The 13,795-nt window shown below is 39.5% G+C and overlaps 2 protein-coding genes across 3 annotated transcripts in view; one reads left to right on the top strand and one right to left on the bottom strand.

The window, feature by feature from the left end:
• Nucleotides 1-1,012: 1,012 nt before the first annotated feature.
• nptx2b (neuronal pentraxin IIb) lies at nucleotides 1,013-6,262 on the bottom strand. Its single transcript, XM_006800935.3, has 5 exons — nucleotides 5,441-6,262; nucleotides 4,739-4,958; nucleotides 4,183-4,427; nucleotides 3,908-4,087; nucleotides 1,013-1,686 (listed from the first exon to the last, which is right to left on the bottom strand). The coding sequence occupies exons 1-5, from the start codon at nucleotides 5,879-5,881 to the stop codon at nucleotides 1,456-1,458; spliced, it is 1,317 nt and encodes a 438-aa protein (XP_006800998.2). The 5' UTR covers nucleotides 5,882-6,262; the 3' UTR covers nucleotides 1,013-1,455.
• Nucleotides 6,263-10,236: 3,974 nt separating this feature from the next.
• trrap (transformation/transcription domain-associated protein) overlaps nucleotides 10,237-13,795 on the top strand; it is a 79,300-nt gene continuing 75,741 nt past the window's right edge. The window contains exons 1-5 of one of the 2 annotated variants that reach the window (XM_035912154.2): nucleotides 10,237-10,304; nucleotides 10,863-11,030; nucleotides 12,083-12,132; nucleotides 12,736-12,846; nucleotides 13,633-13,737. In XM_035912154.2, the coding sequence (XP_035768047.1) occupies nucleotides 10,931-11,030; nucleotides 12,083-12,132; nucleotides 12,736-12,846; nucleotides 13,633-13,737 (366 nt within the window). In that variant the 5' untranslated portion in view covers nucleotides 10,237-10,304; nucleotides 10,863-10,930. Of the gene's footprint in view, nucleotides 10,377-10,862; nucleotides 11,031-12,082; nucleotides 12,133-12,735; nucleotides 12,847-13,632; nucleotides 13,738-13,795 lie in introns of both variants that reach the window. The other variant, XM_087845369.1, reaches the window with a different exon arrangement.

The following is a 13,795-nucleotide window of genomic DNA, read 5'->3' as shown; positions in this document are numbered from 1 at the left end:
ACCTTTCTCATCTGTTAAGAGTTGCTAAATCCACCCGGGACATCTGTTGCTGTTTGACTGAAGCCATCAGAGTCTGAACAGCCATAAGACAGTAAGTCTGTCTTACTCGTGTGACGCCTAACCGTTGTCACCAACAAGATGGTTTTAAAACTGGCATATAAGATTCATATGATTTTTTTTAAACAAAGTCTCACGGAGAGTACTCGTGTTCACTTGTAAATTCATTTTGCAGGAATAATTATCTTTATTTTCCACATTTTCTGTACATGGTAAACATTTGGAAACACTTAGAAAACATTTAATGGCACTTCTATGAAAAGGCCAAAGGACAAGATGGAGAAAGCCTTACAAATGTGCTAAAAACAGACCACATTAAAAAAATACATTTTGTTTCTGGACAGAGACGCTACATAATGGAAAGTTACATTCAAATTTACATTCAAGCACATGTTATAAGGTTTTAATTGATTTTTTTACTCTTCGTCTTCACAACACAGAAGCCGTGTGTATGTTTTCAAAATGATTCACCATTTCCTATGATGGAAAAAGCCAGGGAGAGAGAACAGTGATGAGCAGCAGCACTGGTGACAGATATGCATCCCACTTTTGTTTTTCACTACGTGAGCTATAAAATGAAATCAGCAGCATGTCTTACACAGATTTAGTTCAATCGCTGATGTGCTTCATCCATCAGTGCCGCATGAAATATGGTCTTTGGGTTTTTCTGGGGTTTTTTTTTAGTAGGCCTATTATTCTTTTAAAAGAGCCAAACATGTGAGGATCAGATTGCTCTTGGCTCAGTGCGATTGCCTGGTTAAAGAGGTGGCATAACATTAGCCACCCTTTTAATCTTTCCTCCTACACAGCACGCAACACTCGCTCACATGTTAATGGCAACGTCGGTCTGAACCTTAATGTGCTTGTCATACTACAAGTGTGCTGCACTAGAGTGGATTTTCTTTACTTCAGAGCTTTGGAGTGAGTGTGTGAGTGTGTGTGTGTGTGTGGGGGGGGAGGGGGGGGGGTCATTTTACGTCTTAGCACCAATACCTACGGGGATTATGTTACTACGGCTGTTGAAGCCAAGTATCCTAATCGTGATGAAGAAACTGCTGTCACTAAGAAGCGCTCTAATTGCCACTGGAAACCGCAAGCAGAGGTGATTGTGATCAGCCTGGGCGAAACAATACACACTTAGATGTGTGGCCCTGAACGCTGGATCACACCAAACGGTCAAAATGTCACAGCTGTAATCTCAGGGGGTCTTTTCTTGTCCTTTTTCAGAATTGGTTCAGTAATCTCAAAACTGTAAATGTAAACCAGACTACGAAAAGCATCCAACTATAAAAAAATAAAATGAACAAGCTGCCTCACAGTATGAACAGACTACTTAAAATAAAAAAAGTTGAATGGATGGAAACATTAACAAATCAAGTGACAGGCTGAGAGGTTTTTTTAAGCGTTGGGCAACCTCTCCTGGCATATCTCCAAGGGCCGCTTGAACGCTCCCCTCCCGAAAACTTCGACGTTGCTCGCCAGCCAGGAGACGACATTCCCAGGGACGTACGAAGTGCAGTTGGCCATAGACTGGATCTCGACGGGCTTCAGAACGCGATCCCAAATGTTCACCTGACTCAGCTCGCCCACGAAAGCCTGTCCGGCATCAAAGCGCCCGCCCACCACGTCCTGGAAGAGCCATAAACAGCAGGATGTGAATTTAAACCGCATCGACAACAACATCATCAAACGTAATTACCTGTTCCAGTGCGGAGGAAGAGCCAGTCAGTGGGAATGAACTGCTCATTAAACTTTTGTACTGTCTTTTAAAGTACTCTTGGAGACGAGGTCAAGTCCTTTGTCTGTTTTCTAAGAAATGTGTTATTTTGTAAAGACTTTATGATTCATAATTTAGTAACACTAACAAATATAAGCAATCACGTGAGAGCATCATGGGTATTCATGTTGATTTGAACTTTAGATTCACAGTTAATATATTTGGTTTTTGTTTGGCTTTTATTGTTCTTCTAGCATTTGTAATCTTGATTATGTGTTCACTGAATGGTTGAATTCCTGATTTGATTAATTTATTATTTTAACAGAGGTTGAGTTTTTTTTTCTTGTGGTATTATTGATTCTTTTCTTCTCTTTTAATTTTCAGTTTTACAGTTGTTTGTTTTTTGGTTCATGCCTTCATTTTTATTCTTTTAGTTCCCGCTGTGTTCCTTTGTTCAGCCCTCTGTGTTTATATAGTCCTGTTTTTCCTATGTCACTTTGGCAAAGCAACTATCATGCTTCCCTGTTTGCCACCTGCTGTGATCTCCTGTGGTTTTGGAATAAAAGGCTCGCCTTCAGTAATTTAAGCCAGCCTCTGATTCAGATTCTCACTCAATCTCTCTCCCTTGACAGACAAACTGCTTGAGAAACAAAACTTAGGAAACGGATTTTAAAACTGTTGATTTCAAAATGAAAATATGAAAAATACTTAATATTTATTAGTCATATCTGGTAGAAAGTTTTGTGGTAGACAGATAAGAGTGCAAAGTCCTTAGACAAACGCTTCTCCTGACCTTGGTCAAATTGGTCCTTGTTACAGCTGAAGCACCTTTTCACACCATCTTCACACAATTTTGAGAAGCTTGACCTGAAGACCTGAAGCAATCATCTGACACAGTCATCTGTCTGCACTGCAGTTGCAATCCTATAAATGCAATCCATTATTATTATTATTATTATTATGAAGACAGAAAACTGACATCGGCTTTGGTGATGTATGTACTCTTCAAGTGCCCATCTAGTGGCTCAGATATTTCAGTATTGCACAAGGTAGCAAACTGACTTACCAACTAACAGACCGAAAATTATAGGTTCAGTGTTGATGCATATACACAACAGTCAGCATTTGTGCCAGTAATCCCTGTGAGCTAAAGGATCAGGCTTCAGAGGGCTCCAAATGCTCAGAGTTATGCTGTTTTTTCTAGTCTTGAATCTGTATGATGTCAAAGACAGTGGATATACTAAATATGGTCATTTCAGACACACAACTCTGGCTGTGAGAATAGCAGTCCCAACCGATCGACTGTACAGAGTGCAAGGGGCAGCCATTCAGAAGAAAGCTAGCTTAAAAGGAGTCTGGTTATAAAGGGAGAGGAGTGAAAAGGCTCCTCTCACTGAGGAGTTATTTTGTACTGTGAATCATGCAAAGCTACTCTAACAGAAACCAAGAATATAAATATGGAAGTGGAAATTAGGTTCCCTTCACTCACATAAATATTCTGCATGCTGCTATGGAAACTTTGATTAGCAGTGATTTGGATACCAAATGTTCCCTACAGAACTGAACAGTAATACGATTTTTTTTTAACAATAACAGCACTCAAAGACCACAAGCTTCAGCAAACAGCCATTCATGCCTTTTAAAGAGGGATCTGGATGCACACCAAATATTTAATGGCTTCTTCCCTCGACAGGAAGTGTCACGAAAATAGTCTGGGCAGGTTTTGTGTAAAGCCATTAAAAGGGACACAAACAAACGTCAATAAAAACATGCTTTATTACCTGCATGGCAGAGGTAATAATACATTGATTCATTTAGCGACCTCAGCATCTGTGGGCAGTGATAGATTCACTGTTGTTTCTGTTAATTGTTTTGTTCTGATAATCAGCCTGGATCTCATTTGTGCCGCTTTAAATCTGGGTAATTTTCTTCTTTCCATCTGCAATTTGCAGAGACACCTCATAAATAGTACGTCTTATTAGTCGAAGCGCTTGGTACAGCATTTTCAAGTTTTTTTCTTCTTGCAGTAATGTGAGCGTGTTGAGTTGAGAGCACATAGTATGCAACACTTTCTTTTTTTGACAATGAAACTAAAAATAGACATTCATCAAAGATTTTACTGTATCATTTCACCTGCTCCTGCCCCAGGATGATCACTCCTCCAGGTTTGATGGGGTGCCAGGCTGCCAGGTTGTCACCAGCTCCCAGCTTCTCCCCGTCTTGGTAAGCGTCCCACTGACCATCTCGCGTGGTCCAAGAGATGCAGATGTGGTGCCACCTGCCGTCGCGAACGTCCAGGGGAAGCTGAGCAACCTAGGGTCAAAAAGACATTATGATTTTGAAACGTGTGTTTTGGTACAAATATGATTTTTACGAAATCACTATTTCAATCTGATTTAATGACTTGCCTTGTCATTAATGAGAAGCTCAATTGGGTTGTTGCCCCATTCAATCAGCACAATCTCATTTGCTTGCCCTGGTACACCGTAAGAAAAAGGCGTGCCTATGCCAGGGCTGGCGCTGGACTTGATCCACATGCAGAGAGTGAAAGCATACATCTCTGGCAAGCTCTTGGTGATACGGCCATACAGGTAGTTGGTACGCTGGGGCAGGGACAGCTTAAACTGTTCTGGGGATATGAAGTCTCCTCCGCCTGTAATAAGATCGGCAGAAAAGACCCGTGGTGTAAGGAGGGAGAGGTGACCCATGAGGCTAATCTTCTCACCCTTATTTCACCTTTGGTGATTTATAAGATCATCTTGACTATTCTGAGTGCAGAGGGCAGCAGCCTTTCTCCACTCTTGTAATTTTCCTTTCGTGTGGCACATTATCTGTGTAGTCATCCAATCTGTTGAATGTGCTGTATGTCATTGAAACCTATTTATATCTCAAAATAACATTTCCTCTTGATTTGTTCTCTACAGCTATTGTAATGTAAATATGTGAGTTTGTGCTTGGCTGTACCTTTCTCCAACTCATTGATCCTCTCTACCAATGCGTTTAGAGTGCTCTCTGTTTTCAGCCTGTAGGCAGCTGTGGCATTGGACAGCATGCTCTTTTCCGCCTCCAAGGTGCTGACTTTTTTCAGGAGCTGTTTCTCCAGTTCTGCAAGACGTTGCTGCAGCAGGTCACGGAGCTCACTCGGGAACGAGGCTCCAGATATGTTGGCCCTCATTTGCTGTTGCTAAGGAAGGATCAACATCACCAGTTATCATAAGCAGGATGTGCACTAAGCCCCCCTGAGAGCTGTGAGCTTCTGTGTGACTGATTGGCAGGTTTACAGATTGAGTTTAAATAAAAGTCTTTCAGTCAGTTACCCTCTCCTGTCAGGAGAATCCACTCATTTATTTTAATGTGGGAGGCACATGCTGGGCTTGAAACAGAGTATTTTCATACTGTGTGGTAGTCATGGTAAGACTAGGAACAAAAGACTCTTCAATTTATTGAGCAAAGTGAAGGCAGGTCACACGAGAAATTAACCAGTTAGCTGTATAATCTCTTCCCACATACTGTTTTGATTCTCCACGATAAACTCAGTAACAATTCTTAGAAGTCACGCTCTGCTTTTGTGCGAATCGACAGTATGTTTTAATCCCCTTAAATCCGTAAGCAAACCAGGTTTTTAGGTTCGGGCTTTGGCACAATGCTTTGCGCAATGATTCTTACCTCAAGGTTTTCCAGTCGGTCCTTGAGCCCCTGCATGGTTTTTCCAAGATTGTCGATAGTTTCATTTGGATCCCCGGGAACGTCCCCCATCGTGTTTTGTTTGTCTTTGCCCCATGTTCCCCCTTTGTCGTACTTTCTATCGGTGGTTGCTGACGCGCACAGAGACAGCTTGGTGGTAAGCTCGTTGATGGTGCCAATCTGTTTGGAAATCGTTTCTTTCTGTTGTAAAATCGTCTCCCTTAGCTGCATGACCGTGTTTCTGAGCTCTTCTTCTTGACCCCCGGCATTTAACTCGGGTAGCAAAGTCACAGGGCAACTGGCATCGCCCGTGAGGGGTATTGCCCGGCAAATGTAGCGCTTTCCATCGTCCGCCTGCCTGTTTGTTAGCTGACCACATCCCAGAGCACAAAAACATAACAACCCGGTCAAGAGTGAAAACATACCGGCGGCTTGTGTCGCTCAGAGAGGTCAAGAAAGAGGTGAAAACCTCACAGTTAAATTCTCAGCACTCCAACGCGAGCCCGATGTTGAGTTCAGTGCGTAAAAGTGTACTCCAAACGGGTCTGCGCAAAAAGCATCATGTATAACTATCTTTACAAAGTAGCGACATGACGTCCGACCAGCAAAATCAGGAGTGGAAAATGCGATCAGCGGAGTGTAAGCCCGTTAATGTGGCTTGTGATAACGGAACTATTCCTGGCACGAACGGAGCGCACAGTGTGGTGCTGATCAGACAGCTCCTCTCGATAAAGAGGATTACAAAAAAAAGGTGTCTGTGAAAAGTCCTGGATGTGTTGTAGTAGGCTGACGTCACCGAGTCTAGGTGAACGGTTTGCTTAAATGATGATTTGTTGAGCTGATTAAGACTCTAAGACTCGAAGTTGTTGTCGGAAATTGATAGGATTGAAAGGTGTGGTCGATTAGAAGGCGTGGTTATTTTCATACGGATGCCTTACGATCCAACACGTTATCATGCTTTATTTTTTACCCGGTTCCCATCCCCAGACATATGTGTGAGTGTGCGCTGTATGTGGTAGAATTTGAGGTATTTGGATAATAAACAATATAATAACTTCAGAGCACATTTATGGAAGTTCTGCAATAAAATAAATTTTAAAAAATTTAAAAAAGAAGAAGAATCGATCTGAGTTTGGATGCATCAATTTTTCAAACATTGCACCAACACACGTGGCCTCAAGGCAATTTAGAGACTGAATTGCAGCTGCGAAAAAACATAACAAATGATTCCCATGCAGGTGAGTCTCTTCAATAAAGCCAACGGTGGAGAAACAGGATGTGGTGGTAAACAATTAGCAACAGTTGCCTGCCTAGTTGCAAAAGGTCAATAAAGCCTGTTGTGCTGACTGGAAGGCCTACCACTGTGCTTTGAAGATGGCATCCAACCATGATCCAAACCACAAAGTCAATCAAAGCTGTTTTACACTAGGGGATGATAAAATGGAAGCAGTGCTGAGCAAAAACTGTTAAATTCTGGGATTTAAAACAGCAGAAATGAAGCTCGTGGAGATTTTGATTTTCTCCAAAGATATGATCAAAGACTTAGATATTTGCATGCAGAGTTGGTAAAAGACTAAACATTTTACAATTATTTTCATGTTAAATAAAATGAAGGCATCGCAAGCTGTCACGTCTGACTCATCACGCTCTCTCATTAGGAAGCACATGAATCAGAGAACTCCTGGCTGTCTTCCAGCCAGATTTGTGAAAAATTCTCATTAAGAGCAACAATTATTGTCACTCTTGGAACTTTAGTTGGAACAATTTTTAATTGCCATGCAAGCTTTAGTAAAGTTAGGGGTAACGTTACAACATACAGTACATAAGTACGGTTAGATATAGTCAGGTTTCCAACCAAGAGGCAACTTAACGTTCAAAAAATCAACATGGAAGTGAAAACTGTGGAGAAAAAAATAAGTGTGGTACCCGGATTGTTCTATTTTTTGTCTAGAACATTTTTTAAATCACTGGGCTTGATCCTCTTCTTTCTTTTCAATAAAACATCTAACACCTCAGATATTTGAACTGTGTCACGGAGGTTTCAACCAGTCCAGACACAGCTTCTTTTTATAAGGGTTCATAGGCCATAAAAGTTAGAACTCACGGGTTTGATATTATTAAAGCAATTAAAGTTTGATACTTGGAACCTTTCGTAGTTTTAGTTCATGTCAGTGCAAAGCTCAGCAGGACGATGGCCCCAAAACCTTCAGAGAACATTACTGCAAATCTGTTTGACGATTTAAGCAGTAATGGACAGCAGGGACTGACCATCAACGCTGTTAGTTTGCCCATGGGGTTCAGTTGCTTGTGCTCGTCCACACGTCTTGATTAAACACAAACGCTTTAACGCTGACTCTCACTATCTACTTTGTGTTTACTATAGGACAAAGACATAACTCACCGGCAACGGCCAACAAACTTGGGACGTCAGTGCTGTTACAAAATTATGGTTTTCATTAACAAACATATTCACCGTGGAGGAGATTCTGCTGTGAGTGTTTGCCTGTGTCACAGAGAACATGTCTCTTATTCATACAGACCTCAGGAGTGATTTAAAAAAAAGAGAGTGAATGTCCACAGGCGCTTCAGATGCATGAATAGTTTTTTGGGTATTGTTGATGATTCAGACCCAGTCTCAAGGAAAGTGCACTTCTTTCTATGGAAGAAATAATGCAGGGGCGATGCGGCTTCATCATAAGGGCATCACCAGTCGCTGCAGAGCACTGAGAAAAACACATATCTAATGGATAGATGAGTGGTTTTGGAAACCAGTGTGTCATCCACTCTTCCCTCTCAGGATAAAGCCCCCATCAGGGAGAGAAAAAAAAAAAAACACTGATGAAACAAACAGGACAGCGCAATAAGCCAGAGACAAACATCTTTTAGCAGATCATTATTACTTAGGGAACATAGAGTGCAAAGGAGAATGAGAAAGTCATATTATATGTCAGATTAACTCTTACATCATATGTAGCATTCAGTGAGAGGGATATCTCATTCTGCAGTCTTTGTGCCAGTGGCTCCAGTCTATGGAAGGAGGAGGAGGGCTGTGAAGGAGGGAATTAAAACCCATTAGCAAAGCTTGTGGGTAGGACACAGGCTTGATAGATTATGCAAGATAAATAATGATCATCTTTCAACCAGACTTCATTATTTCCAGAGCTATTAAAACAAGCATTATGAAGAAAAAAAAAGAAATCTCAAGTCTTATCCCTACACTGTCATTTATGAACCACAAAAGCGTGCATGACAGCAACTTAATGTGGTCAAAATGAAAGTCGGGGGCTGTTTTAAAAATGATCATGAAAAGGTTACATGCTCTGATCTCATTGAATAACTGTTTAGCTTGTGACTCGCTTCACAGAGTCAAGGGGATCAATGAACACTGTTAACATTCATTGCAAAATGTATAACTTTAGTTATTAATACAGTAATGTGGCAAAGTATGGGGGCATCTTTAGTTTTTTAAATATATTTTGTTGGGAAAATGGGAAATAGGTGAAGGGAATACAGGCAAAAACAGAGTTTGTATTATTCAAATGAGCTTGAATGTCTTCCATTGAGAGCATTTCTATTGAGGCTTCAGTGAACAGGTGAGAGTTCAACTGAAGGGCCAGATTGATTTCTCATGTCAGTGTCAGGTCATTGCTGGATCCCTGGATTAATTAAAAAAAAAGAACAACAACAAAGAAACAACTTGAAGCATACGATTCCACTTTTGCTCTCCGTAAAAATCACATAACCTGGCATCAGGTGAGAGTAATGTGTCACGTTTGCAAAGCTTTGCAGTCTGTGACGTTTCATTATTAATAAAGGATGGCATCACATTCACTTTACTTTGAGCACTGGTAATTTCAGAACATGGATAGACTCCAGAAACAGCTTCAGTAGGCTGCCATCTGGTGGTTAAAACAGCTCACGATAACTAACAAAAGCAACAAGAAGACATGGAACAAATTAGTCAATAAACTTAATTTAGATTAAATATCACTCTATCCCATGGCCAATTAAATATCCGCATACACTAGTGATTAGTTATTAATATTATCTATTGATCTTTTGCTATGTAGAGCAATATCCCCCTGGACAACGTTTACTGTCCTCCAGCACTGCTACTGATGCACAATCTGTTCAACTCCGTGTAAACACATCCCTTAAAACATTATTTTGCTAACATTTGAAAGGTATCTACATGTGTGTTGGCTTTCCAAAATGCAAACTCACGACCTGTTATTAATTACAGTAGTTATTTATTGTATTGTATTGTCCCATCAGTATTGTGGAATAGCATGGCAAGCAGGTATCCATATAACTAAAAAAAACAAACTTCAAATTGCCTATTTTTAAAACGAAGCCATCGGTACAAACTTCTATTTTAAGTCCTCTATTAATGATTGCTTATATTTGAATATATATTGTTTGCACAAAGACCACTGATATTATATTTATTCAAGGTGAAACCAAACGTCTACACCAGTGGGAAGCCTATTACCTCCAGGAACCATGTTACTTAGCCTACTACTTCCTCTACTGTAGAAGCCTAGGAGCCAGAAGACCATCGAAAATGATGGTCTTATAGCTACTGTTTTACTATATATTCTTCCGCGGGTACTAGGATAACAGCTTTTCATTTAAAAAATATATTATTGTAGAGCTGAATAACGAATTTGTCACTATTATGCACATATAAATGCTAAACAGATATCATAATACCATATTTCATTGTTAAAAAAGAAGCTATAATATGCATTGCGCGGAGAGATATCACACATCGTTGGGCGCAAACGGGAGCGCGAGCACGGTGCATACAGGCGAGGGACAGTTTCCTGTCTGTGGCGTTTGGTAAGTGAAAGATTCGCTCTCTCTTACAAACTTTGGATAAATATGAGCAGTTTTTTGGAGTCTTTTTTGGGGGTAAGTTTTAGTTGAAGCAAATGTGCTTTATTTTTTGTGGCTCTTGTTTATAGTCTCTTTAAAGGAGTTTAATGTTCTGGGATGCGCGAGCGCTTTCTTTCTTTAACGAAACTAGCTTAGCATTGCCGTTCGACAGCTGGTTCTCTAAAATAAATGTGTATAAATTTGTGTTTCATTGAGTAAATCATTAAGATTGTAATGCGTCTTAACAAGACATTGGTTCCAGTTTTATGCCAAAACCCCAAGTTTTTTCATTTAAATTTCTAAACGCTATTAGAGTGCACAGAAATTGTGCTAGCTGATGCATAATGATGTCATCACTCTGCGCCCATTTATTGGCATGTTATTTATTGTGGACGTTACCGGTTTGTTGGTGGGACGCAGTAGGTTTCCTGTTACAAACGAATTTTACCTGAATGCTCATCAGATACATATTCTGTTTTTTTGCATGCAAAGATAAGGAAAGTAATTTATCTCCTCTTGCAGATAGTGTACATGAGCTCAAAGTGATCGCGTAGACCTGTGCAGACTGCATCCCAGTCTGTCCGTGCTGCCACCATGGCCTTTGTACCCGCGCCCAGTCCCACTGTGGTGGACCAGACCACACTTATGAAGAAGTACCTGCAGTTTGTGGCAGCTCTAACAGATACGAACACACGTAAGTTCATAAACCTTGCTGTGTATTTTTTGGTGTCAGATGTTTGAAAAATCTGGAAAAAAATTACTTAGTTTTAGAAAATATATTTGATTTTGTGAGGATTACTGTTTCAAAGGCAGATTTATTGTTTGAATAGCTGCAAATGTATTTTTAAGCCTCTAAACACATAAATGCCCTTATGGGTTTAAAAGGTTTTATCCAACAGTAATCCAGCAGTTACAGATAAATTGTTGGGATTTAGAGGCATTATCCAATTTATGTATGGATACTTGGCATACATATTTAACGGTTATTAGGAGGAAGATGTGTGTGCATTAGTTTTTTTTTTATAAAAGTGTTGTGGACGTGTTAGTTGATTTTGGCCTTGTTCACTGATATATGCCATTAATCAAAAAGACAGTGACATTTGCCAATGACAATAGTTAACTGTAATCAATTTTGCACAAGCTAAATGTTCATAGGTAATGTGATGAGGAGCTGAGCAACTTTAAAAGATTCAGTTATCTTATACGGTGCAGATTTCCTTGATTCCTTGTTTATAAAGAGCGAGATAGATGACAATAACAACAAAACCCCGAAATATCAGTAGCAGTGGCTGTTGGCGAAATTGTTACTTTAAACTTCAGGGTCCACCCAGAATTTTGCAATTAGTATATGAAATAATAAATGTACACATTTTTTGATGGGCAAGGGAATAGTTAATGTGAGAAATGCACATTTCTTATGCACATTAGTTATTAGATGCAGCTCGTTACTCCTGTTTGGTGTGTCCAAAATTACTCAGATGAGGTCCCTGTGCTTAGCATGAGCGATGTGATGAGAGCGATATGCTTTAGTCCAGTCAAAGGTACGTATGTGTGGGAGAGTGCTTGTGAGTGTGTGCGTGTGTGTCTGTGTGATTCTTGATGTACCTTTTGATTAGCCTGGACGCTGAAAGTAAAACTGATAAGATCTGAGAGCCCCTGCTGAGCACATGGCGATAACAATGACACCTGGAACTGTATCATTAGCAAGTTTGATTAATGGTGACACTCTTGTCCTTCAACTTCCAGCTGATGAAACTAAACTGAAGATGATGCAGGAGGTCAGCGAGAACTTTGAGGTGAGTTTGATGAATGTTTCCAATCTGTGATGGAGTAGATTCATTTTCTTTGTCTCTAAAGATAGATTATGGTGGATTTTTGGTAGGTTTTGTGGATCTTACTAAAATGTAATTGTGTGAGATTTTGAGTGGTAACTGGAATCCTAACCTTAAAAATATTTGTATTATAAATGTTGAGAATATTTGCAAAGATGAAAATGCTTTAATACAGGAAACTTTTGGATTTTTACTTGTAATCTATTTGTGGCACCATTAGTCATGAGAAATTATATCTGAGTGGGTTTTGGATGCATGTAGGTAAACAAACCTTGGAAAAGGAAATCTCTAAATAACTGTCTATAACACAGTTTTGTTATTTAAAATTGACTTGCCTTCATATGTGTAATGTAAACAAAGACCCACAGATGGAATATAAAGTAAAGTATTGGTATAGGTAATATTGTCTATTAGCTTGGTAATGCGGGCTACACCAGAAGCCCTATTGGTCATTACCATGGGATGTTAGGTTATCAGATGAGAACTTCTAATGTATTAATGTAAGCCTGCAGAAACATGAAAATGCTTGTAACAAAGTTGCTCTTTTTTTGTACTTGACTGTTTCAGAATGTGACCTCTTCACCTCAGTACTCCACCTTCTTAGAACATATCATCCCTCGCTTCCTTACATTTCTTCAGGATGGAGAGGTGCAATTTCTTCAAGAAAAACCAACACAGGTAACTTTAAAACGATGTGTTATCTATCTAGATTGGTGTGAGTCTTTAACATACCTAATGTAAAGGTGTCTGGTTTCTCTTTGTTATAATAGAACTAATAACACATCTTTTTGCTACAAAAAGCACCACTTGATTAAATCAACAGGACACTGTTACAGTAATTGAGTCATGAGGTTTTGCTTAGAAGCACCACAAGGAAAGTGTTTTTTAAATGCCGACATCTCTACAACTGATAACACCAAAGCTAATCAATTCACACCAAAACAATCTACATGGATGAACAGCACTGCAGGCCAGAGGAAAATGCACAAATTGAGTGACTGAGTTACTTTAACTTATTTTCATTATATTCAATAGTGTGCAGAAAAATCTACAGCTAATATCAACAAAGCTTATCACCTGACAGCACAACAGTGTAGATGGATGAACAGAACTGCAGAACCAGAGAAAGCTGCGTGAATTGATTGAGTTAACCAAACTTACTGTTTAAGCATAGATTTCCCCCCCTTACAGAGCTGTTAAATGTTTGTTTATTGTATATTAGTCAATGAAATTCATTATAACACATCTAATGAATTTAGTGACTGTTGGATTTAATCAAAGTTGTATTATTGTAGGATATTTACCTTACAATATAAAGCACCTTGAGGCAACTGTTGTGATTTGACGCTATATAAATAAAATTGAAGTGAATTGAATTGAAATGATATGAGTGTAATCAAGTTTGAATTCTTAATTTAAACGTGATTACTTGTTATTTATTTCATTTTATTTTAATTTTTTAAGCAATTGCGAAAGCTAGTGCTGGAAATCATCCATCGCATTCCAACAAATGAGCACCTTCGTCCCCACACCAAGAACATCCTCTCTGTGATGTTCCGCTTCCTGGAGGTATGAGCCCCTATTTTCTTACATCTTGATTTTTATGGCTTTGTACCTGTCAAGTGCT

This window comes from Neolamprologus brichardi, chromosome 8, assembly GCF_056152115.1.
Source record: "Neolamprologus brichardi isolate AB-2024 chromosome 8, ASM5615211v1, whole genome shotgun sequence".
Lineage (NCBI taxonomy): Eukaryota > Metazoa > Chordata > Actinopteri > Cichliformes > Cichlidae > Neolamprologus > Neolamprologus brichardi.
This window is presented reverse-complemented; position numbering and strand designations above follow the sequence as displayed.